A 25,295-nucleotide genomic window follows, 5' to 3' on the forward strand; every position below is an offset into this window, starting at 1 on the left:
ACGAGCGGCCGAAATGAGTTTCCTCCGCAGGGTGTCCGGGCTCTCCCTGAGAGAGAGGGTGAGAAGCTCGGTCATCCGGGAGGAGCTCAGAGTAGAGCCGCTGCTCCTTCACATCGAGAGGAGCCAGATGAGGTGGCCGGGGCATCCGATTCGGATGTCTCCCGGACGCCTCCCTGGCGAGGTGTTCCGGGCACGTCCCACCGGGAGGAGACCCAGGATAAGCTGAAGAGACTACGTCTTTCGGCGGGCCGGGGAACGCCTCGGGATTCCCCCGGGAAGTGCAGGAGGAAGTGGCTGGGGAGAGGGAAGTCTGGCCGTCCCTGCTAAAGCTACTGCCCCGCGACCCGACCTCGGATAAGCGGTAGAAAAGGGATGGATGGACGGATGGATGGAAGGAAGGATGGACGGACGGACGGACGGATGGATGGACGGACGGACGGACGGACGGACGGATGGACGGACCCATCGATCTCCATTTCTACCCTCACCTATGGTCACGAACAAGATCCCGGATACAAGCGGCCAAAATGATTTCCCTCCGTAGGGTGTCCGGGCTCTCCCTTCGAGATAGGCTGAGTTTGGTCATCCGGGAGGGGCTCAAACTAGAGCCGCTGCTCCGCCGCATTGAGAGGAGCCGCCGGATGAGGTGGGCCGGGCGTCTGATTGGCTTTGTGAGGCTGTACCCGAGGAAAACAAACAATCCTTTGGATGACTCAAAGGTAACCTGATCCGAATGTTATGAAAGCACTGCTCATGTAAACCGTGCCCCCTTCCACAGCACCGCACAGCACAGCACACATCTGTTTTGCTCCACCGACGTAGGACATGTTATCACTGAGAAATGTGTCCTCAGCAGGGTGGGAATGCGTTTGAGCTGGCCTTCATTCATTCATTCACTTGCGCAACAACACGGAAAGTATTGGGTGGAAAGGGGATTTGTTTATTTTGAGGTCTGGTGTTTTTAAAAAATATAAATATGTACCACAAATCATGCATCATTTTTTGTAGTTAAAAGAAAAGCTGTGATTTGGAGTTCGGAGTAACGTACAAAGTAAAAACATGTTGGACGCGTACTGATACAAACAATTTTGGATGACGCTCGAGTTCATTCATTCATTTATCGTCCGTACCGCTTCTCCTCACCAGAGTCGCGGGCGTGCTGGAGCCTGTCCCAGCTGACTATGGGCCAGAGGCAGGGTGCACCCTGAACCGGTCGCCAGCCAATCGCAGGGCACATAGAAACAAACAACCATTCGCACTCGACGCACTCACTTTCGCACCTTCAGAGTCTTCAATTGTGTTTCTGGGATGTGAGAGGAAACCCGGAGTACCTGGAGAAAACCCACTCAGGGACGGGGGGAACGTGCAAACCGCACACAGGCGGGGCCGGATTTGAATCCTCAGATTTGTTTCTCATGATTCCTTTTCTGCACTGTGGTGGATATTCCGGGAAATACATTCGGAATGTAACCGTAGGCTTGCACAGCAACCGTACAAACCCGTATTGGAAATGACTTCACAACACATTTCATTACTAAGGCTTTATGTATTGCAGCAAACTTGTTGCCTGATTCCTTTTGTTGAAATTTGATAGGACCCAATCCGGATCCACCACATCCATCATGAATAATGCATGCATGCATTGTCCTCTGCTTTTCACAATAGTGACCACAGGGAGCACACACTGAAGTAGAGTTTGACTTAATGCACCGAGAGCACTTGAGGGTATTGGTGTCTTGCTCAAAGACACCACAGCCATGGGTCTGTGGAATGTTGGGGGGGCGGGGGTCAGAATCAGAATCAGAACCATCATATTGGCTCGTCCACCACGCAATACAGTAAACCCCCGCTATATCGCGTTTCACACTTTGCGGTCCCACTACATTGCTGTTTTTTTTTCTTTTTTCTTTTTCGTTGTTTTTTGGGGTGGGGGAAATTATTAATACTGTTTGTACAATTATTAATACTGTTTGTACAATATTTTTGTGTTAGTGCTCATTGCCCGTATTGCTCTTGCTCTCTCTCAATATATTATGTGTTTGTATTGTTTTACAAGTCTTATTCGTTGAAAGACCTTGAAAAAAATTCAAGTGCCATCATTTTTTGAAAAACATGCTTAGGGTGGAGTTAAATTTTCACTTTGTGGTGTGGAATGTAACCCCCGCAATGGAGAGGGCATTAGCGTATCGCAAATGCTCAGGGCGGCGTGGCCTTCCCGATTAATACTACTACAAAAGATAATACCAAATAGGTAAGGTTTGGGGATGACTCTTGACTGACTTGTTATTCGTGAATTTGATGTGACAGGTCATCCTGTTTACATTTGAAAATCCAAATTTTCAAGCGCGTTTTTAAAAGAAACGTTTTTTGTGTACGCACAACTCAACCCTGGCAACCGCAGCCACCAGGCCGTGCAGAGACCTTTGGAGGGGCAGGTGCTCAAAATTAAAAGGGGGCACATGGAACGCCTTACAGAAACATACTTTACTGTATAGCTGCAAATGACGTATGTGCACGCGGGCGTATATGTGACTAGTTTGTTCCTGCACTGTGCTGCTGCTGGCTTCCTACACAGCATAAGAGATCATGCTTACGTAGTCCCAGACATGACATCGGTATTTGAAAAAAAAATTGGTTTTAATCAGTGGCCGCAATTTTGTTATGTGATTGACATTGTTGCCTATTTTCTGATCGGTTTTGAATCAAACCCAAACACAGTCGTTCCCAAAAAGTGAGGGTCCAGATCCCAATTTGAAATCCTGAGGCCCACCGAAACCTTCCATCAAGTGCAAGTGCCGGCTCCATCCTGGATGTCCCAGCTCCAGCCCGAAGTCAGCTGGGACAAGCTCCAGCACGCCCGCCGCGACCATTGTGAGGATAAGTGGTACAGAAAATGGATGGATGGATGGATAATCATCATTATTATTATTATTATTATTATTTCTTCAAGAAGTCTGGTTTATTATCGGAAAAGCACAGACCTTTTGTAACAGTATGAACAGGAAAGGAATATTTCAAAAAAACTTGGCTAGCTATATTAAAGAACAAACCAGTTGTTCATAAGATCACCTTTTGATTTGAGTGATAGACAAACTCAAAACAGAGACGTGAAAGCTACGTGAAACCATTTCAGCTAGTACTACCTACCTAAATACCTTCATACCCCCCACACACACACCCCAACAATGCCGCCATGCCAAGAACTGCCACTGCCTGCCTGTGATGAACCATTATATTTGTGACCTATATATTTAACACAGACTAAAACAAAACTCATAAATATGTATCTATATTTAGTCTATAATATCACGTCAAAGTGTCCAGTAGCAAAAGGCATAATGACAGTTACGCAACAACTGTCCGCACAGATTAATTGGAGTATTTGTCTTTGACAAAAAGCCATCCTTGCAGCCTGCTTTCTTCCTGTTGCTAGGTAACAGTAAAAGGGTTTGCATACATAACAGAGCTTCCGAGGCTTTGTATGGTTGTGTGCGTGTGCGTGTGCGTCTGTATGTGTGTGTCATGACAGAGAAACAACGGCGTCTTTGAGCTAGCGCACACTTAGCGACTCTTAGCACGATCCCCCCGCTCTCTCTTTCTCTTCACCAGCTGTGGAAGCCGAGGTGATCTTCAATATTCTATAGATGCTACCGATGAAACTTGCATGGTCTGCATTGATCTGAGATCATGCCAACTGATTCCACTCTTTCGCATATCGTGAGCACACGAGATGTGCTGTGTAAAGTGAACACCAGGGTGATTTCCTAACAGGTTTTATCGTGAGTTGCAAATACTACTACTAAAAATATTGGTTCAAATGTTGATCGAACTCCACCTCGAAAAACATTATAGTCTAGGTACCATCGGGGCGGTCGTGCCCGCTGGCAGGGTGGCTGACCGACCTTCGGGCCCCCCTCGCTTAGAAACACTCAACATTCTTGAAAGTGGCTATTAAAGTCCATTCGGTTTTTATTAGAAAGTCAGTTCAGGGAATATGTATGCCAAGTTAATATAGTCCTGTGCTGACAGCGGTTTTTTTTTTTACATAATGCGCAAACATAAGACAAGATGAAAGGCAAAAAAAAGGGAACTCACCGGATCCCATGGAAAATTGGAGTTTCTTGCGGCGACTGATCATTGACTTCCTCGATGGGTTCAATTCCAACTCAGTGGAGTTTGAGCAGCATATGCATATGCATATGTGAAGGGTGCCCTGTGATAGACCGCTGTGTGGCGACCAGTCCAGGTTGAAGTGATCTGGGACAGGCTCCGGCTTGATTAGTGGCTATAGAAAATGGAAGGATTGCTTTTCTTTCTGCAGATAATTATGAGAAATAGTGTCAACATTTGAGCTTAGACAATTGCAATGGAATCACCATAAAATCAAGATGGGCAAAGTGTCCAGATAGGCTGTTCCGATGGCATCCTTGCATGCTAGGTTGGACCTGAGGTATGGTCAGCAACTCTTTGTCTTTGGATTTGTTTGATGCACAGTGATGCACAGGCTCTCTGAGGGAATTGGACCTTTTTGGTATGATTGTTCTTCCACTTGTTGAAAATAATTTTGTGTTGTGGACAACATACATATATATATATGTGTGAGAGAGAGAGAGAGAGGGTGAAAATGTACAAGTTGCAGCAGGAGAAATGGAGAAATGCCTTATTTATCCGTCTCCCGTTTTGCAGTGAGGATTTGTCTGACTGCAGAATGCTATTAGCTGAACAAAGCTGACAATAGTAGTTAATTGGATATTACTTTCAAAACAAAGGCGTGTTTTTGTCACCTGAGCATTCCAATTGGAAAAAAAGGGCACGAGTTCGCTCCCGTTATTTAGATATTTTTGAAAGCGTGATGGAAATTTCTCGACTTTTGAAAATGATGAATCCCGCCGTGATAATGACCACGTTCCTGTTTGTTGCGAAGTATCAGAGCGTCGACCGAATAAGCTCGCCTCGCCATTTTGTCTTTCTTTATTGTGAAAGGTATGAGCGGACCTACTCGCGCTCGCGCTAAATGACGTGCGCTATTGCCGTTGGCTGCCAACAGGATGCTGTCAGGCCGAGAAGACGCTCCGACGTATCTGCATCCTTTGTTTTCCGAGGTTCAACGTCAAGGTAAGACCCGTGAACGAACCTGGCTGCCGGCCTTCAACCTCATGACGACCGAAAATGCGTCGTTCACGCTACACGGGACTCGCATCTCCCCGTAAATTGCTATCGTGTCGGAAGCAAAGCCATTGTTCCCAAACTGTCACATCGGCAGCGGCTCATTTGGTACATTCGAGTTTTATTGGAATCAAGAGAAGGAGTTCCGAGTGGCGAATGTGAGCTTGGAACGTCCTCGAAGGCGCGTGTGTGTGTGTGTGTGCGCAGCGACACGGTTAGCATCCACGCACGCACGCACGCACGCACGCACGCACGCTGCTGCTGCGACGTCGCTGAGGGTTTGGCATTGCGTTGCTGCATCACGCGCGTTGCTACAGTTGGCGTTTGCTGTGTACACTGTCAGCTGTTCTGGAGCTCCCACCCGAGCTTCCGGTTTCACGATGCGTGCGCCACGCCGATTTGGGAGCAGTGAAAAGGTGGCCATTAGCACTCGGAGCCCAGCGCATTTGGAGCCCCGCATACCCCGATAATCGTGCCCGTTTGGGACTTATTAAGACAGGAGAAATGTTTGTTTGCTTGTTTGTTTCCCAAATCCAATATAGTATATTAGTCGTGCCGACTCAATAAGAGCCCCCAAAACAAACAAACAAACAAACAAAAGACAGCCTACACCAACAAAGTTACACAACAGATTAATGAATGCCCACTCTACACAAGCAAGAGTCATTTTTCACCCTTAGGCGGGGGTCCACCTCCCGCCGAAGACCCGCGCCCTTAGAAATAGCCACGATCCCCTCCAAAAGTATTGGAACGGCAAGGTGAATTGCCTCGTTTTTGTTGCATCATGAAAACATTTGGGTTTCACATCAAACCAGGAATATAAGACGAGTTCAGAATTGCAGCTTTTATTTCATGGCATTTCCATCAAGATGTGTTCAACAACGCAGGACAGAGCACCTTTTCTTTGAACCCACTCACTTTTCAATTGAGCAGAAGTATTGGAACATATGGCCCATGGGGTTTCCAGTTCCTCAGGTGTTGCCTTTTACATTGGCTAATGCTTATTTTTGGCTTTGGGTTCCACCTGTGAAAACCGCATTGGCTGTAAAGCAAACACGAAGACCAGAGAGCTGTCTATGGGAGAAAAGCAAATCATTTGGAAGCTGAACGAAGAGGGAAAATCGATCAGAGCCATTGCACAAACATTGGGCATAGCGCACACAACAATTTGGAATGTCCTGAAGAAAAAAAAGAAACTACTGGCGTACTGTGCAACCGGCATCGAACAGGTCGGCCAAGGCTATCAACAGCAGTTGACGACAGAAACATTGTGAGAGCTGTGAACAAACACCCAAAGACAACGGTCAGTGACATCGATGAATTGGATTGGATGAAGTGGATTTTGCTAAGTACAGAGATGAGCCGCAAACATTTTGGGAAGTTTTATGGACTGATGAGACCAAGATTAACCTCCACCAAAGTAATGGAAAGGCCAAAGTATGGAGAAAGAAAGGATCTGCTTATGATCCAAAACACAGAAGCTCATCTGTGAAGCATGGTGGAGTTAATGTCATGGCTTGGGCTTGCATGGCTGCTTCTGGAACGGGCTCACTAGTCCTTATTGATGGTGGCAGCAGAAGGAATTCTGAAGTCTACAAAACCATTTTGTCTGGCAGTTTCCAGAAAAAATGCCTCAAAACTAATCGGGAGAAGCTTCAAGCTTTCATGCAACAAGAAAAGGACCCAAAACACACAGCCAACATAGCGAAGGACTTCATCACGGGGGGGAAAGTGGAAGGTCTGAAGCCTTCTTTATACCGACCGCGCTGACGTCACTGCGGCTGTCCCGCGCGTAGTTTGCCTTTATACTTTTTAAAAATGTACTGCAGTTCACCTTCACGTCGGCGGTGTCACTACGGCCGGTATTGGCTAGGACACCACAGGGGGGAGTTTCCTCTGCATTTTTTTGGGGGGCCATTTCCGGTAGCCGTTTTTACTTTCCTTTCAGTAACAAGGAACAAAGCAACAACAATGGCGACCGTGGAACAGTGTCTGCTAGAACAAATGGACCTCGATGACCAGATGATATGTTTAGTTATGCCGCAAAATCGATCGAAAAGGCGGCGGCGTAGATTGTATGTACAACCAAAGGGCACGCTGAGTACATCATCACAGCATGTGACTAAAACGGACCAAACACGAGAGACGATCTCCGTGGCGTCGTACGCGCAGCAACAATTTTTGCCTTGTGCGCGTCAAGCTACGCAGAGGGGCCACGCGGGCGGGCCAATTCGTCGGTCACGTGATGCAGTGCGGGCGCTCGCGCGGGAGTATAAATTGGCCTTTACACTGGACAAGTCGATCACCGGACCTTAATCCTGAAGAGGAGACTGAAGGGAGAAACCCCCAGAAACGAACGAGAACTGAAAGAGGCTGCAGTAAAGGCCTGGTAAAGCATTTTAAATGAAGAATGCGACAGTCTGCTGAAGTCAATGGTCGTGACCCCGGGATGTACAGCAAGATAGTCTTCCGCCAGGACGCCGGCGGCAGCCGCCAAGTCCAGGGGCCGGTGGCAGCGCACCCTCTTCGACGTACCTGTCGGAAGGCCCTCGACAAACCGCTCCAGCACTATCATCTCCAGCATTCGCCTTTCTCTAGTGGATGCAGCCACCTGGTTGCCGCTTCCCTTCATTGTTGTGCAAGTTGAAGGTCTCGACGGTTGACACAAGGCAGCTGGACAGCGTGAGGGGCAGCTGTGGCGAAGGATGCCTCCTGAGGTCCACGATTATCTCTACAGTCTTGAGCGTGTTCAGCTCCAGGTTGCGTCGGCCGCAACACAGCTCCAGCCGCTCCGCTTCCTGTCGATACGCAGACTCGTCACCCTCCTTGATGAGGCCGATGACGGTGGTGTCATCTGAAAACGTCAGGAGTTTGACAGCTGGGTGCGTTGAGGTGCAGTCGTTCGTGTAGAGAGAGAAGAGCAGAGCGAGAGAGGACACAACCTCGGGGCGCCCCAGTGCTGATGCTGCGGGTGGATGAGGTGGCCTCCCCTAGCCTCACCTGCTGTGTCCTGCATGTCAGGAAGTTGTAAATCCACTGACAGGTGACAGGCGAGAAGCTTGGAGGAAAGGAGTTCGGGGTTGATGGTGTTGAACGCTGAGCTGAAGTCCACGAACAGGATCCTCGCGTAGGTCCCTGCACTGTCGAGATGTTCTAGGATGAAGTGCAGTCCCATGTTGACCCATCATCCGCAGACCTGTTCTCTCGGTAGGCAAACTGCAGGGGGTCCAGCGGGGGACCTGTGATGCTCTTGAGGTGGTCCAGCACGAGACGTTCAAAGGACTTGATGACCACAGATGTCAAGTCGACAGGCCTGTAGTCATTCAGACCCGAGATTTTAGATCAATGAATGAGCTTGGCTTATGCATGAAGTCCACTCTGTAAACTTAACCTTTGTTACTAGCAGCATTGATATATGCTTCCTGTCAGGTCCATAGATATTGGGACATGAACACAATTGTCATCTCTTTTGGCTAAAGCATCACCACAATGGATTTGAAATGAAATTAACAAGATGTGCTTGCTGCAGACTTTCAGCTTTAATATGAGGGTGTTACCATCCAAATCAGTTCAACAGTGTAGGAGTTTCAACAGTTTGTGTTTGCCTCCCACTTTTTAAAGGCTAGCTCCCTACTTGCTAGCAGCGCGTATCCTTGGGTGGAGCAAAGTTTCCTTGTTAATCAAAACACCTGTCAGTCAGTCACCTCAAACATAGCGATATCACTTCCTTCCGATATACTTCTCGGAAAAACACATCGCTTGGGCGGTCTCCGTTGGTAGAGGAAGGAGCGTCGTCGGCGGAGACGGCCATGAGTGGGACGGGACGTCGCGCTGTGGCGCAGCCAAGCCGAGGAACCGGAGATGTTGCATTGGAGAAAGAAAGACGCGGAAGTACCATCGTAAACTAACTGCTTCTCCCAGGTCTGTGTCTGTTCTTTCCATCGCAAGATCTCTGCTGACGCGCCCCATGCAATATATATCACCGGAGGGCATGCCGCAGTTGACGTGTCCGTGTCGCCATCTTGGCTAATTTGCTACTGCGCTGTGGCTCGACACCGTCGCCTAATTGCTAAATGTGGGGAAAAAAAGAAGAGTCGTGCATGTTATGAACCGAACGGAACGCAACACGTCGAACCGAACCATTTTCCCGTTTTCAAGAACCATCCATACTCTTGACTCTTAAAGACGGTGTGGTAGATATTTGCATTTCATTCCTCCATCTCGTCTTACAGCGTACTTTTGAAAGTGAGTTCTGTCAGTAGTGTCACGGTTGTGATGGTCATTGCGCCGACAATGTCGCTGATGCATGTTTAGAGAAATTTGGGGACTTTACAGTGTAGCCTGTAAAAACATAAATACATTTACCTGAGTCGCTATGCAGTTGATGCATTTTCAAATGTATTTATTTCTTTTTGAATATGATCATTGATCATGAGTTGGAGTCATACCCTCATAGGGATGGTGATTTGGTGCGTGCATTTTCTTTATTCCAGGATGTAAACTTTGTCATGTAGTCTGGGATAAGTCGTGCAGTTTTACATCAGGGCCCCACTGGAAAGTTTGCTGACAGTGCACCGCTTCTGTCTGCATTCATGAGGACTAAAGCTGGATAATTTAGTGCAGGCAAACACAAACAGTCAGGATTTTCCCCGGCTCTGATTGGAGTTTCAGTGTTTGGCTCAGGGCTGCTGTGCTGAAGACCTGTTTTATTTTTTTGCAGCTCATTGTGAATGAGTGACATACTGTCTACTTAATCTACTACACACATTTCCACAGACGGCTTTATCGTTGGCCGAACTAAAGTTAAACAAAAATAATAAAGAAAGAACACATTGAGAACATTCAAACGAGGAATTTGCATTTGACAAAATATTGTTGCTCAAAGTCAGGGGAGAGGAATTTGTATCTAATACAATTGTTCCATTGAATTTAATTGTCAATGGCACGAAAGAGTACAAACTATTTCCAATGAAAACTTGATTCCATATGTTGACATTACTTAACCCTGAGCAATTAGCCAATGAGTTTGTCCACAAATTAGAAAACAATTCTCAGGTGTCCTCACAACAATGTCTGTGACGTGCTTTCATCCAAAAAGGGTTAAGAATGTCATCACACTTTACCCCATAATTGTAGAGCTCTGGGGAATCCTGTTTTTGTTTTGAGCAGGCGATGTCGTCTCCTCCCGGATGACCGAGCTTCTCACCCTATCTCTAAGGGAGAGCGCCTCCAACTACCGGAGACAACATTTTTGGGACATACTTGGCAAATTCTGAAAATGATTCTGAAAGGGTTGCCGTCGTCGTGTAAACTTGGTTCTCGATTGCAGAGGTCAATATCTTTGACTCAAACACACAGTAGGAATCTTGATATGGAGAACATTCAATGTGAAACTACAAGGAAATTGGGGACAAATGCAAAGGGAGCTGAATACGTAATAAAAGACAAGAAAACATCAGTAAAATATCGAGTGAATGGCTGAATTCGATGATTTGATAGCTACCTGCGAGAACCAATGTGAATGGCAGGACACATTGACCATCGGTAATAAATACGCACGCTTCAATTCTGCGCCAAGCGGCATCGGGTCTTTTCTTAGCCGATGCGCCGCTCCTGCAGCTGGGAAAGCCTGTGAGCCTGACTGCTTAGCTAGCAGCTGATGGACGGCGGATTTCAGCATTTTACGTAGCGGGAGAAAAACTAAACCGTGAATACGTTTCACGCATGGCAGAATGAGCGCGCTCGCTTTAACGTTTACCAATAAGGGGTTTGGACTTTTGATGCAGGCGATTTTGATTCGCCAGTGTGGCGAATGTGGGCAATATTCGCTGCGCCACATCCTGTTTTAATGAACCATCGGCGAGGTGGCGAACGGGCACGCCGAACCCTGGTATCGTATTGAAGTAAACATTTTGGTATCGTGACACCACCACTTGGTACCCATCTATTGATAGATGTGTGAATTTATGACAATCTAGCTATTGTCTTGTCATGTTTTGAAACAGGGCAAAAAGAAATTCATCATTCTAAGGAGACAGATGCCACTACTAGACCATCCTCGGGCTCTGTTAAATATACAGTATGTTCACAGCAATGTTAGATAATATATTATTATGTAAAACAGATTTTCTCAGCAGCATCTGCTCTTGATGGCGTCGTCCATACTTTATTCACACAGCTGCAGCTAGGATTTAGTCATGAATGTTTTCATAAGGTTGGATTTTAAGGTTGGAGGAAGTACAACATTGTTACATGTAACTTTCACATAAAATAAGTTTGCTAAAACTAGTTGAGTCTTTTTGTTGCGGAAAAAGCAAGACAAAATGCCCATGACTAATACTTTGTAAACAAACTAGACGACACAGACTGCAGCACCACAAGAATTAAAATTGAACGCATACAAGTACTGTGGATTAGCACAATAGATGATGGGGTGATCTGCTTTGTGTGTGTGTGAGAGAGAGAGAGAGAGAGAAGAGAAGAGATGAGCGTGGGCTTCAGCGGATTATCAGAGTGGAATGAGGCGGGAGTCACAGCTTCAAAAACCACCACATTCAGACACATCCGGGAGATGGGCTACAACTGTCGGTTCTTCGGGAAGCGTCTCAACTGGGCCAAGGAGAAGGAAGATTGGACTGTTGGCCAGTGAGTCCTCTTTTCCAATGAAAGTAAAGTGTGCCTTTCATTCGGGAATCAAGGTCGGGTTTGGAGGAAGACTGGTGAAGACCAGAACTTAAGCTGCTTGAGGTCCAGTGTGAAATATCCGCAGTCAGTCATGATTTGGGGTGCAATGTGCAGTGCAGGTGTTTGTAAACAGCAACAGTCCACCAGAATGTTTTCGAGGACTTCATGATTCCTTCTGATCTGAGGATCTGTATGGAGATGCAGATTTCATCTTCCAGGAGGACCTGGGCCCTGCTCATATCGCCAGAAGCACCAAAACCTGGTTTGATGCCCATGTCCGTTGACTGGCCAGCCAACTCGCTGGATCTAAACCCAACTGAGAATCCAGGGGGTATTATCAAAAGGAAAATGAGGGGCAACCAAACCCATTATTTTGGCATTGAGCAAATAGAACTAATTTTGGTAATCCTAATTAACCTAAAACTGGAACATTTTAGTCTGATTTCATGTCAGGGAGAAAAAATCCCAATCACGCCCTTCCAGGTCTCACCGTCATTGCCCACGTGAGCATAGAAGTCCCCCAGCAGAACGATGGAGTCCCCAGCGGGAGCGCTCTCCAGCACCCCCTCCAAGGACTCCAAAAAGGGTGGGTACTCTGGGTTAGGGTTAGGGTAACCCTATTATCCCAAAATGCTGATGCACCGTCAAATGAGGTCAAGGTGAGGGCGGCTAGGCCCCCGGTTGTTTGTGGAAGTGTGTGTGCGCGTGCGTGCGTGATATCTATCTGTTATGAATGTGTGTCCCATATCTATTCCTGATATTGTTGCGAGGTGCATGGTGTCATTATTAACATTATTGCTGACCCTTTTGGCTGTTTCTCTCTTCCCTTGTGCTATTTTTCAGATACTGAGGAGAACTGACGGGAGAGATGAAGCCAGGGTGTTGAGTGACAGAGGGGGGGGGGGGTTAGTTTTCCTTTATTTCCCATCCTCTGGTATTTATTGTTTTGTCCCAATACTCATCCAGACCACGCACGCACACAGACGGACAGACACACAAAGAAATTCACACACCACTTCTTGTCTCTTCCACTGTGAGCTTGTTTTTGCTCAATGTATAGGTTGCCGGAAATTCTAAACACCCTTTTGACCAGTTGAGACCCGTAAAAGTAATTTTCATTCGTTATACATAGCACCGAAGACGAAAAGCAAAAATTCCTCTCTGAAAATATTACTTTGCAAATATAAGTCAAGTCTCACTGGTTCCTGTAGGTGATGGTGAGGGAAAGGGTGTTTCTCTCTACCTAGGGGTGGTTTTCCACTTTGTGTCTTCATGTTTTGGGGGTCCTTCAGTGCCCCCACCCTCTGTCAACCCCCCTGCTCCTGCTGCCACCACGGCCGGCCATCCCAGCCACTTCGTTGCCATGCCAACAGAGACACTTGCTCCAGCTCTGCCAGATAGCAAGTCCACTGGCACTGCAACACCCTTCAGTTCCACTGTACCCCTCCGAATCCTTAACAAGGGCCCAGACTACTTCAGGAGACAGGTACTGGACCTTTTACACAGCACTCTCTCAATCTTGACTTAAATGAGCATCTAGTTTCAAACTCAGTCAATACAATTTCATACAGTCCTCTGTGTTTCTCTCGACTCCTTCTCATATGTCCGGCTAGTTGACTTTTACAAACAATGACAAAAAAAATTACAAAAATCAAGAGTTATCATCCATGCAAATCAGTCGCCTTTTGACGAAATTTGAACTCAAAATAGAGCGGGGGGGTTGACGAGACCAGAAAAAACACTTCCGCCGCTTCTGCTGCTGAGAAGTAACGGTGCTTTGACTCTGTTACAAGGATCTACAGTAAATGTCGGGCACTACTTGCTTATTTATCAACTACTTCGGGCGCGAGACTACGACTTCGACTTACGCATTGGGCGCTGTCTCTAATTTATGGGCTAGGGACGTTTAAGTCTAGTTCTCCAATCAAACAACACAATGTCTTCTATCGGGCTTCCCGGGCATAGGTATTACAACTACAACAAGTTGGGACGTTGTGTTAAACATAAATAAAAAAAAGAATACAATGATTTACAAATCATGTTCAACCTATATCTAGAGGACTCTGCATCTTTTTGCACAATTGTCAAAAACAAATGTACCGGCATTACCAGGTAACTAGCAACCCTTTACTGCTCAGTGACTGTTTTTTGTCAATGTCTTTGTGTCTCCAAAGTGTTCTCTGTCAATGGACTGTCTGTTGTCGTACTAGAGCAACGCCAACTACCAGAGACAAATTCCTTGTGTGTTTTTTGGACATACTTGGCAAATAAAGATCATTCTGATTTGTGGTGCAGTACATATTAAGTTTTGCTGATCGCATAAAACCAGTTATGCATAAGGTGAGGCAAACAGTATTGTGCCTCACAACCAAAGTGGACAACCATTAGAAAAACTGAGGCAACTGCCAGGGGCCCCATGATTTCCAGGGACCCCCAAACGTCGCAGAAAAAAAGACTCAGTAAAGTTTTCTTTGATGTGAAGCAATTATTATTGTTTTAGTCTTAATTTACGCGCTTTTAAACCGATCAAAAATGCGTAATATATCATGACCATTTTGACTACCAAGCCTTGCCCTTCCTCCCAAATGGACCAGTCCATCTTCTTCTTCTTCCATGCGCAGACTTGATTCAGGAAGACGAAGCAAACTAAGTTGTTGGCGGAAATGACGCGGTAGCTGCAGTCAGTGCATTGTAACATTTTTCTCCAAATGAAAGCCAAACGTGGAAGATAATTGTATCTAACCTTAAAAATGTATCAAAACATGGATGACCAATTGAAATTGGATGTAATCAGTAATGGAGATTAAATTGAGCCTCCTGGGATTAGAGACAGTTGCAATTGATTCAATGCCCTGGGAATACAATGACCTGGATAAATGGGAATATTCACATGCCAGAGATATCCGCTTCAACCAACAGGTCAGAAAAATACCTTTTTTACCAAATTTGAATCATCATCAGGCTGATGATTTTGTGGCCAATACAGTCAATTTGTAGTCTGACTGTCACTGCCCCAACAGCCATGAAGCCCATCACGTCACTGATTTGTAATGCTATAGTTACACCTTTCATGTCGCTAATTAAGGTATTTAAGGTCTGACAGTCGTTTGGATGTTCTTTCTTTCATTGTGAAGCACTTGGAGCTGCAATCCTTGGAGGAAATGTGCTACACAAATAGTTTCGAATTATTGTTGTTATTGTTTACACAATGTCATTTAAACTAGGTTTTCCAAATGTTTCGCATACAAAATCCATCCATTTTTTTCCGCTTATCCGAGTTCGTGTCGCGGGGGCAGTAGCTTTAATAGGGAAGCCCAGACTTCCCTCACCCCGGCGTTTTCAACCAGCTCTTCCGGTGGGATCCCGAGGCGTTCCCAGGCCAACTGGGAGACATAGTCTCTCCAGCGTGTCCTGGGTCATCCCCGGGGTCTTCTCCCGGTGGGATGTTCCCGGAACACCTCACCATGGAGGCGTCCAGGATGCATCCTAATCAGATGCCGAAGCCACCTCCTCTGGCTCCTCTCAATGCGGAGGAGTAGAGGCTCTACTCTGAGCCCCTGCCGGAACACCGAGGTTCTCACCCTAACTCTAAGGGAGAGCCCGGACACCCTGCGGAGCAAAGTCATTCCGGGATCTTCTTCTTTCAGTCACGACCCACAGCTCGTTACCATGGGTAAGCGTTGGAATGTAGATCGACCATTAAATTGAGAGATTCGCCTTTGGGCTTAGCTCCTTCTTCACCACAACGGACCGATACAAAGGCCACATCACTGCAGACGCCGCATCGATCCGCCTGTCGATCTCCCGTTCCATTCTTCCCTCGCTCGTGAACAAGACCCCAAGATACTTGAACTCCTCCACTTGGGGCAGGATCTCATGCCCGACCCGGAGAGGTCCGATTTAGGACCACGGTCTCAGATTTGGAGGTGCTGATTTTCATCTCAACCGCTTCACACTTGGCTGCGAACCGCTCCAGTGAGAGCTGGAGAGTGTGTGTCGAGTCCTCCGTTGAACCCCAGCGACTGCCACACCGAACCCAGGTTAAGAACCACTGAAGTAATCTGACCCTGTTGGACATGCAGAGAAATAAATATACACGTTGATCGTGTTAAAATTAAGTCTTATAAGCACGAACACAGCAATCACCCTCAAAATAATGTGGTGAACAAAATGATGCATCTGAAAATCAATACTGTGTGTAGTTTTGTAACTTGGAAGGTCAGATACTATCCAATGATGAGCTGTAATTAAAGCTCACTCGTTTTGTTGGAGCGTGCTGATATTTGTAATGTGGTGGCCAGCAGAATGTGTACGTACAATGAGACCAAACGATCCAAGACAGTATAGTTGTCGGAGAAAACACTGCGTAAGTAACACAACCTGTTGGATAACGGCCACCGTAGAAAATGTTTCCATTGAATTACGTGCTGGACACCGACAAGGAAATTATTTGAGAAAAAGCACAATAGGACCTAAATCCAACATGCTATATCCACTATGCACTTCATGTTCTACCAAATACAATTCAAAGGCAGTGAGCCATGAGAATAATAAGTCAAAATGCTATTAACTTCTTCAGGCTTACTTCTGATATAGTATATATTAACCCTTTTGCATTGTGGCAAGATGTTCTGAACAGAGGAAGTGTATTAGTGATGTGTTGTCCTTGCTCAGTGTTAATGTTGTATGTATCCTTTTTCAGGTTGAACCCAACCCAAAACGCCTCAGTGCTGTTGAGCGACTCGAAGCTGACAAAGCAAAGTATGTTAAGAGTCAAGAGGTTATCAACGCTAAACAGGAACCAATCAAACCACCAATTCTGGCCAAGCCTCCAATTGTTCATACCCTTCTTTCCAAAAGAACCTCTGGAGTATGTGGTGGAGTACTCGGAGGTGGAGTACCTTTCAAACCTTCAAATAACAACGCCAAGTCAGACACATGTGCGACCAGCAGCAAACGGGAGAATCTAAATCTGGAGATCCTAAAAAATCTCCTGAACTCATCATCTTCTTCAGGAGCAGGCTCTGAAGGGCTCGTTGGTGGCGCTAAGAGTGCTGTGTTGATGAGGTCATCTGGGGGACTAACAAGGAGTTGGACACCATCCAGGTAAAAGATTGAACGGTGCTCCTTTTTTATCTTTACACTGAAACTTCTAAGACGAGAATGTCGATTGACCTCCACACCGGAGTAATGAATTAGTTTCATAGTAAAACTGTCACTATCAACAAATAAAATCTGTATTTAAAATGAAAACCCTAAATCTGACCAGGGAAAAGCTTTCAAGTTTTCCAGGGAATTGGAAATGGAGCACACGTCGAAATAACAATAGAAACTATAGAGTGTTCATCGTACAGTAGGCCCATGTTGCAGAAGTTCAGAACCATTCTTATTGTTTGAAACCTCACAGCCGCTTACCACGATATCCGCATCTCTCGGCTGGAGTATTGTGTTGGCATCACTGGCACTGCTCTTCGGTGTTTTGTTTTGTTTTTGTTAGTCTTGGTGAACATCATTCGTCCTGTGCACCTCTTCCACACAGAGTACCCCAAGGTTCCATTCTTAGACCTATCCTCTTTTCTCGCTATCTGCTCCGATTAGAAGTAGAATTAGATTCGTTCTTGTCATGCACAAAAATCTTTGTGACGAACCCTTGTTCAAGTGCAAGAAGGACAAAGTTTGGATGGCCCTTAAAATTTCAATGACAGTGAAACCAAAGTCATAATGATTGGACCTAGTAGGCCTCGTAATTCCCCTCTCGACCTGAATGATCGTGGTCCTTATGTCAAACACACTGCGACTAATCTGGGGGTTCAAATCGACAGTGATTTTAAAATTGATCAGCAGATTTTTTTTCAGATGAGTCAAGCCTTTCCTTTGAGTGATTTTTAGAGGTTTATACATGCCTTCGTCTCCACCTATCTTGATGATTGTAATGCCCTCTATGGTGGTGTTAGACAGCTGCTGCTCGACTTCTGATTGGAGTACACGGACGAGAGCGCATTTCACCTGTACTGGTGTTCCTCCACTGGCTCTCAATACATTTTAGAATTCAACCTGCAATACTGTTTTTTTTTTTTTTTTATTATTATTATTGATTGATTGATTGATTGATTGATTTTTACAGAACTCTGAATGGACATTTCCCATCCTACCTTTCTGATCTTTTTACTCCCGTACAGTATGTCCCAGCACGGTCTTTGCGGTCTGCCGACAGATGACTTCTTGTCGTCCCAAGAGCAAGGTTGAAACTCAGGGAGATCGAGCCTTTGCTGTTGCAGCCACCAAATGAGCAGACCCCCGCCGCCAATTAGACTAGCCTCCTCCCTCCTTGCATTTAAAACTCCAAATAGGCAAATAAACACGCTGTCCAGCCCGGCATTCTCTTCTTACGGACAGCCACGGAGAGCGAGAGCGTGCACAAAAAGAGCTCGTCTTGGTGTGAAGTGTATACATGCAAAAAGAATTTGGTTTGCAATCAAATAGTCTTTGAAAAGGTCAAATACAGACAGATTAAGGTGTTCACAAGCATTCTGGCATTCATCATTTTAATGTAATGGTTCCATTTTCTTTAGTGCGTGTAAACCCACTGAATGATTCACCCTTGCCTGTCTTTCTCTGAAACACTCGTTCTATTTGTTTTATACTCCTAGGATGCCATTAACCTACCGATCTACAATAGCTCTGAATGAGCAACCACAAGACTCGGCTCCCAGTCCAAGCACCTCACATTCCTTGCGCTCATTTTCCCATTCCTTGAAGGTACCTCCAATCAGCAGCGATGGACGGTGCAGTCCGCAGCTGGTAGGAAACCTTAATCTCAGCAGAGTACTGGCTGAAAGACGAGGTGAAGGAGTGGTTCCAGAAAGATCACGGTCTCCACTACCACCACTACTGACTTCGCACTCCTCCTCCGACCTTCTGCGACTGTGCAACGGCAAACCACTTCGTACTGCTCGATCGAGCAGCTCCTCAGCTCCACCGCTCCCCCCAAAACCAAACCCTGCCTCCCTCCCACCTCCTACCCTCTCATTGTCATTGCCTCCGCCTCGTCCAAATGTATCCCCGTCGCTCTGCAACAACACGACCCTTCAGTCGCTATCATGTGATGTTGGAGAAGCTGCTAATCCTTCAACAGATCCCAACCTGGAGATAGAGATCGGTTCCTCTGTAGCACGGCGTTCCTCTCTACATAGGTCGAAATCAGACCTGTCGGACAGGTATGCCCGGGCCGGAGCTGACGTAGAACGTTTTTTTAACTATTGCGGCCTTGACCCTGAGGAGCTGGAGGCAGTTGGTCCAGAGAACTTCGCTCGGGCCAATTCGGACATTGTGAGCTTGAACTTCAGATCGGCTTCGATGATTTCCTCTGACTGCGACCAGTCACGGCGGTCCTCAAACGATGGCTTGTCAGATGGCGACGAGGGAGACGACGAAGAGGCCGGAGAGCGAGTTCCTTATGGCATCTCTGCTGTGGAGCGCAATGCGAGAGTTATTAAATGGCTGTACAGCATCAAACAGGCGAGAGAGACGCAAAAGGTCTCGCATGTCTAGGTAACACCCTCCAATCGAACTTCCTGTTCTCACTGGTCGAAGACAGCTTCCATGGACAGTTCTCAAAGCAAACACAAATTACGGCAGGCAAAAGAATAGAACTTGAACACTCACGAAAAGTGAGTTTTACAGGACATTTATGAAAATGAACTAGTTCATTAGGAAGTATTTTGGAAGACTGTTTGAACCACACAAACAATGTGACTGCCTCATGACAATGAGCTACTGACCTAGCATAGAGGGCAATCCTTCAATTTCCAGCTCATGTGAGCGCGGCTCGCTTTGAGTCCTCTGAGTCGTAACCCGCTTGCCAGTTCAGCTGTTTAAATAGGTCAGGTGAAAAGAGGCACAATCAAACCAAGAGAAACTCAAAATTGGACTACCATGGCTACTTCAAAGACGTTACGGTCACACAATATACCATATGTCCTCAAATAGTCGCCTTAACTCTAATCGATGTTTGAACGCCTCTCCACAAAGAGACCTTTTTTCTCTCTCTGGAAGAAAATAACAGGTGGTGGTACAGTTTGGTTGGGTGGATCACTGGTGACTGTTTTGATGGGACACAAACATTTCCATCTTGATGCCGTATCCATATATTTTGACATCATAGCAGCAGGACGTGTAACTCGCCACTGAATTCTACGATGAAGTCGGCCCAAACCACAATCGCCAACATCGTCAAATCCTCTCTCCCGTCTAACCCGATGCATTTGATTAAACATCACTTTTATTGTCCTCCCGTTCTGCAGTGTTCCAAATTAGTCATGTTAGTGCTTAAAACAGGGCGTTGTTGTTTACAAACCAGGCCGTGAGAATTGTGTTAAAAAGAAATCAAGCAGAAAACTACAACACGTGTGCATGGTTTTACAGCTGTGCTTTCTCAACATTGGTTCACACACTTTTCTGGCGAGTACGTTAATCAAAACCGAAGGCGAGGAAAGAAGTCGAAAAGATCTACAGTGTAACTGCACGGCATTTTCGAGAGCCAGTAATGAAAGGATTCGCAAACAGAAATGGATACTGCGAGCCTAGCGAGTAGATGGCTGCTACTTCTGGCTGTTGAGTAAATAAACAACCCCCTTGTCCACTGTTTGAGGAAACAGTTATTTAGCTCAATAAATATGTTACAGCTCCCCATGAGCAATTGTTTAATGCCATTGTTGTGAACTCGATCCCTTAAGTCGAAGCAGAGCCATCTATATCATCACCCTGGCTCCTCCTGTCAGGACAGATCAAAATTTGGTTGCGTTGTCAATGTATCACTGAAATCAAACGCGATATTGACCTCTCAAAGTCAGTTAAGCAGGTGCGCCAGGTGACCATATTGAATTCACTTTTTACTTTTGAAGGAAGGACGAACAACAACAAATAGCATTTCTCCGAATGGGTCACAATCGGCACTCTGAAGCAATTTCGCTCGTGTCGGTATTGGGAAGGAAGTCTGATGCAGCTGCTGTTTCACTGAGTTTCAATTTTCATTAGGACGGCGGGAAGAAGAAAATCAAGGTGATTATGGCAAACAGGACAGAATCAAATATTGTTTCACTGACACTAGAAACAAATAAATGTACCTTCATCTTCTTTAAGTCATTAACATTTCACAGGATAGTTTATAGGGTCAATTTGTATTGATTGAGAATCAGTATTTGTTTTTTCTGAACCAAATATTCAAGATACAGAAATATTAAGTTCCCATAATCAGTTCCCATGCGTGTATTCTTATTCTTCTTATTATAATTGAACTGTTTTGTGTTCTTGGAAGATCGAAAATGATTCATATGAAATACGTGCTGCTTCTGTCTCGGACCTTGTTGTGTGGTTCGGGCGCACCTGACAGCCCTCAAGCTACAAAAACAATCGCTATTCGGGGCATGTCTGTCTGCTGAATCCAGTTCCAAGTGATGATCACGATGTCAAACCGAGAGGAAATGAATGTCATTTGAATTTGAAGCATGTTTCAGCTGTATCATTGCACGCCATTCACAGTGATGTTATTTCGACTATTACTTTCAGTTTAAGCAACACTAATATCATTTGTCTATCCACTTACACGACATGTCATAATGCAGTAGGACGATTACATGGGGACGACGACGTCGTCATGTTGTCCCAGTGTTCTCCAACTCATGTGTTTGTAGTAACGACATCCTTGCATCACGTAGAACGGTTTGCTACCTGCAAGGTGTTGTCGCTTCAGGTTCAGTCTCGTAATCTCTGACTTCATCTCTCTGTTTCCATCTCCTGATAATCAGGGCTCCTAATTGTACATTAGCCACCATGAAGCCCCCATGCCCCGCCCCGCAAAGTTGACCTCTGCACATGTACACTGACACCACCACACGCTGCACGCTCGGCGGTGTGACCTCCATTTTCATTCTGTTTCAGGGTGTCGCATGAAAGCAACATATTATTGCGTGGCAGACAACTACCAAATGATGAAGGAAAAGCGCCACCATCATCCATGCAAGTCATGGATAGTTTGCTTGTTTGAATAAAGAACAAAAGTTTAGTGGCTTTTCAAAAATGATTTTCAGTTGTTTTGAAAACTACCCAAGTAGTTTCAGCCAGATGCTAAACGTGCCCACAAAAACAACCTTTTGGCTTTAGTTACAGACCATCCCTTGGTAACAATGGTTTGCACCGTGTGTGGTGGTGTGCCTCCCCCAGGGGACACGGGAGGAGGTGCAGTAGCTGCAGAAGAGGAAAAAAAAAGTTTGCAAACTCAAACCTGCTAAGCTAACCTTTTCGTGATTTGTTTCTGCATACATTATACAATACATGAAATATGTTGAACTGGTTCAATGTCAGCCATTTCAGAAAACGCAACGTTTAAAAGTGCTCGCCATTTTAGAGCATTTTTTTAAGACCCTCAGAATATCGTGTACTACAATTTTATATACACACCGAATCTACCAAACGAAATAACAGAGGAAGTCTATTGTTTCATTGGGTAGAAGAGCAACGATTCACATGCCAGTTTAAGTGCCGAAAACCTTTGTAACTAAATGTTACTTATTGTATTGCTAACAAATGTCTCTTGTCACTGCACCAAGTCTGATCGAATGCAGGTGAGTTAAGTTCACCATAAAACCGAATTACATAAATTGGAGAATCATGTCTTAACTGTCCTCTGTGTGTGTTCCGAAGCTTAAACATCTTCAAACTGAATGTACACACATTGCACAGAGATGATGAAAAGGTTTTTTGAGTCATCTTATTTTCTTGTGAATATTGCTGGTTACTTGTTTGTTGGTGAGGCCTCAGCTATTTCCCGTTCGACGAGGGGAGGTTCACAGTCCCACACTTTGGAAACCTGTTTGAAAACTAATAAGTATCAGTATTTCCGCGCTATGGAGCTATTTCTTCTCCATTATTCTAAAAGTGAAGGGAAGCCAGTCCAACTTTCTGCTGAAGTAGCTTATGTGACTGTTCAATACTCCTGTCCCGTCATTAGTGTCTTAAATGAATCCAGAAAAGAAAAATGCTGTCTCTCTGGTCAACGTTACGAAAACAGTAGTGTATTGTTCTTGCAGTGTCGTCATACGTTTCCATCAGTTCTGTCGACAAGATCTATTCCGTTCTTAGATTTGGATTTGCCAAGTTCTTCTGTGGTACTTCTTTACAGTATATGTGGAAATGATGTCGGGGAAAAAATGTATATTTGCTTTGGGGGAAATCAGTGTGTTTTTTTTCCCCTTCTTCTTTGTTTCAAGGTTTTCATTTCAGAAACGAGCAGCATCGTTTGGTACCTGCAGTAACGAACTGCCTGATCTAATCTCGGCAAGAACCTTAATGTCGACTGTGTTTTGCCGTGGAAACGTTCCATTTTACTTGACATTCATGTTTAGGTTCTCTTTCAGATTGTTCCAATAAATGGCTTTTTGCCATTGACTGACCTTTATTTTTTGTCTTGCCAAACGTATTCACATTCTTGTCTCAGGTCTTCCTGTGTGGCATTTGCATGTTATCCATGTGCTTGTGTGGGCAGAGAGCACCACATGGTTCTCAGCCTCCACCACGTGGTTCTCTGCTCCCATACTGTTGCTCACACATATTCACTTCTGCCCTGAGTCTAGAAAAAGAAAAAGAAAAAAGGAATTGACCTTGCCGTTCCAATCCTTTTGGAGGGGACTGGATGCCTCGTTTGGCCTTTGCTACCTCTACCTTCGCTCTATGTCGTTTCTCCATGTATTCTTGTCTCCTCTCCTTAGTCCTCTCAGTGTCCCACTTCTTCTTAGCTAACCTCTTGTATGATTTCCTGTACTCTGAGGTTCCACCGCCAAGTCTCCTCCCCTTTCCTACCAGAAGATACGTTTGCCTCTCTGATGACGTTGGCTGTCGCGGTCCAGTGTTCCGGAAGCTCCTCCTGTCCACCGAGAGCCTGTCTCACTTCTTCTCGAAAAGCCACACAACACTCATCCTGTCTCAGCTTCCACCACATGGTTCTCTGCTCTGCCTTTGTCTTCCTAATCTTCCTCCCCACCACCAGAGTCATCTTCTTTGCTGTCTAGCCACACTCTCCCCAACCACAACTTTACAGTCGGTAACCTCCTTCAGATGACATCGTCTGCACAAGATGTCATCCACCTGCGTGCTTCTACCAGCGCTTTTGTTCCCGCCTCTTCTGGAAGAAAGTGCTCACTACGGCCATTTGCATCCCTGTTGCAAAGTCTACCACCCTCTGTCCCTCCAAGTTCCTTTCCTGGAGGCCGTACTTACCCCTCACTTCTTCATCACCCCTGTTTCCTTCACCAACATGTCCATTACAATCCGCACCAATCACGACTCTCTCTCTGTCAGGGACGCTCAGAACTACTTGGTCTCGCTCCTTCCAGAATTTCTCTTTCACCTCCAGGTCACATCCTACCTGTGGGGCATAGCCGCTCATCACATTACACACAACACCCTCAATTTCGAGTTTCAGCCTCCTCACTCGATCTGATACTCTTTCCACCTCCAAGACATTCTTAGCCAACTCTTCCTTTAAAATAACCCCGACTCCTTTTCTCCTCCCATCTGCACCATGGTCCAATCATTTCAACTTCTAGCCTTACTGCCTTTCCACCCGCTTCCATAGACACACAATATATCAACGTTTCTCCTAATCGTCATGTCGAGATTTTCCTGTCATAGTCCCCACATTCAGTTCTAGGCTCTTCTCTTTCTGCCTCTGAACCCGCTTTCCGCCGCTTTTGTCTCGATGATTATGATAAATCATGCAACGGTGGCTAAGATTTTAGAAATGTTGCCCACTAATCTCTGCATTAATGACAGTTTTTGCCACGTTCCTTTCACCAAGGGCTGCAGAAAAATGAGAAATAATTCAGCCTTTTCACCATATGCATTTTATGATAACTACAGTTTGCCACCTTAACTGTAAATAGGCCTCCTTTATATGTTGCCATAATGACAGCCGCTGATAAATACAGAACATAATGAGCAGGCACCTAATTTATTCTCCGAGGGAAAATGTCATCTTTTGAGATAAGTACAGTAGATTTTCAAGGGTACAGAAAAGTCCTTCTCTTCGGAGAATAAAAGTCGTATTTTTCATGGGAAAGGACGTCGTGTTATGAGTGTTGAAACTGTTGCTTCTTTCCTACCGTTTGAATTGATCCGTTTGTCTCAAATCTATTCATCATATGTTAATGACGTCTGTCAACTGCTGGCGTCAAAATGCCATCTAATGAATACGAATACTGTGCATGTATAATATACTCGCAAAACTTTTAAACACCCCCCCCCCCAAAAAAAAAAAAAAAACATAGCGAGATCCTCGAGATTAAAAATGTTAGTTAAATTACTCTTAGTCTATGTTTAAAAAAAAAAAAAAAAAAACAGATCAGCATCAGGTTCTTGTCAGGCAGGGTGACCACACTGCCTGCGCACAC

At 45.5% G+C, this 25,295-nt stretch overlaps 1 protein-coding gene across 4 annotated transcripts; it reads left to right on the forward strand.

Annotated features, from left to right (window-relative positions):
- Positions 1-4,971: 4,971 nt before the first annotated feature.
- Positions 4,972-23,300, forward strand: fam110b (family with sequence similarity 110 member B). 4 transcript variants are annotated; one of them, XM_061797595.1, is made up of 5 exons: positions 4,972-5,115; positions 12,694-13,336; positions 16,553-16,611; positions 16,711-16,956; positions 18,501-23,300. In XM_061797595.1, exons 2-5 carry the CDS (start codon positions 13,214-13,216, stop codon positions 19,399-19,401), a joined length of 1,329 nt encoding a protein of 442 aa, XP_061653579.1. In that variant the 5' UTR covers positions 4,972-5,115; positions 12,694-13,213; the 3' UTR covers positions 19,402-23,300. The 4 variants fall into 4 exon arrangements, with proteins under 4 accessions (XP_061653579.1, XP_061653576.1, XP_061653577.1 ...); XM_061797593.1 differs by adding an exon at positions 12,334-12,436 and having other exon boundaries at positions 4,981-5,115; positions 16,553-16,956; XM_061797592.1 differs by having other exon boundaries at positions 4,974-5,115; positions 16,553-16,956.
- The last annotated feature ends 1,995 nt before the right edge of the window (positions 23,301-25,295 follow it).

This window comes from Phyllopteryx taeniolatus, chromosome 14, assembly GCF_024500385.1.
Source record: "Phyllopteryx taeniolatus isolate TA_2022b chromosome 14, UOR_Ptae_1.2, whole genome shotgun sequence".
Classification (NCBI taxonomy): Eukaryota; Metazoa; Chordata; class Actinopteri; order Syngnathiformes; family Syngnathidae; genus Phyllopteryx; species Phyllopteryx taeniolatus.

Coding starts and splice junctions, on each gene's coding strand:
- fam110b (XM_061797592.1), top strand. CDS start 13,214: ATGCCAACAGAGACACTTGCTCCAGCTCTGCCAGATAGCAAGTCCACT. Junction 13,337..16,552: donor CAGACTACTTCAGGAGACAG/GTACTGGACCTT, acceptor ATCCTTTTTCAG/GTTGAACCCAACCCAAAACG. Junction 16,957..18,500: donor AGGAGTTGGACACCATCCAG/GTAAAAGATTGA, acceptor TTATACTCCTAG/GATGCCATTAACCTACCGAT.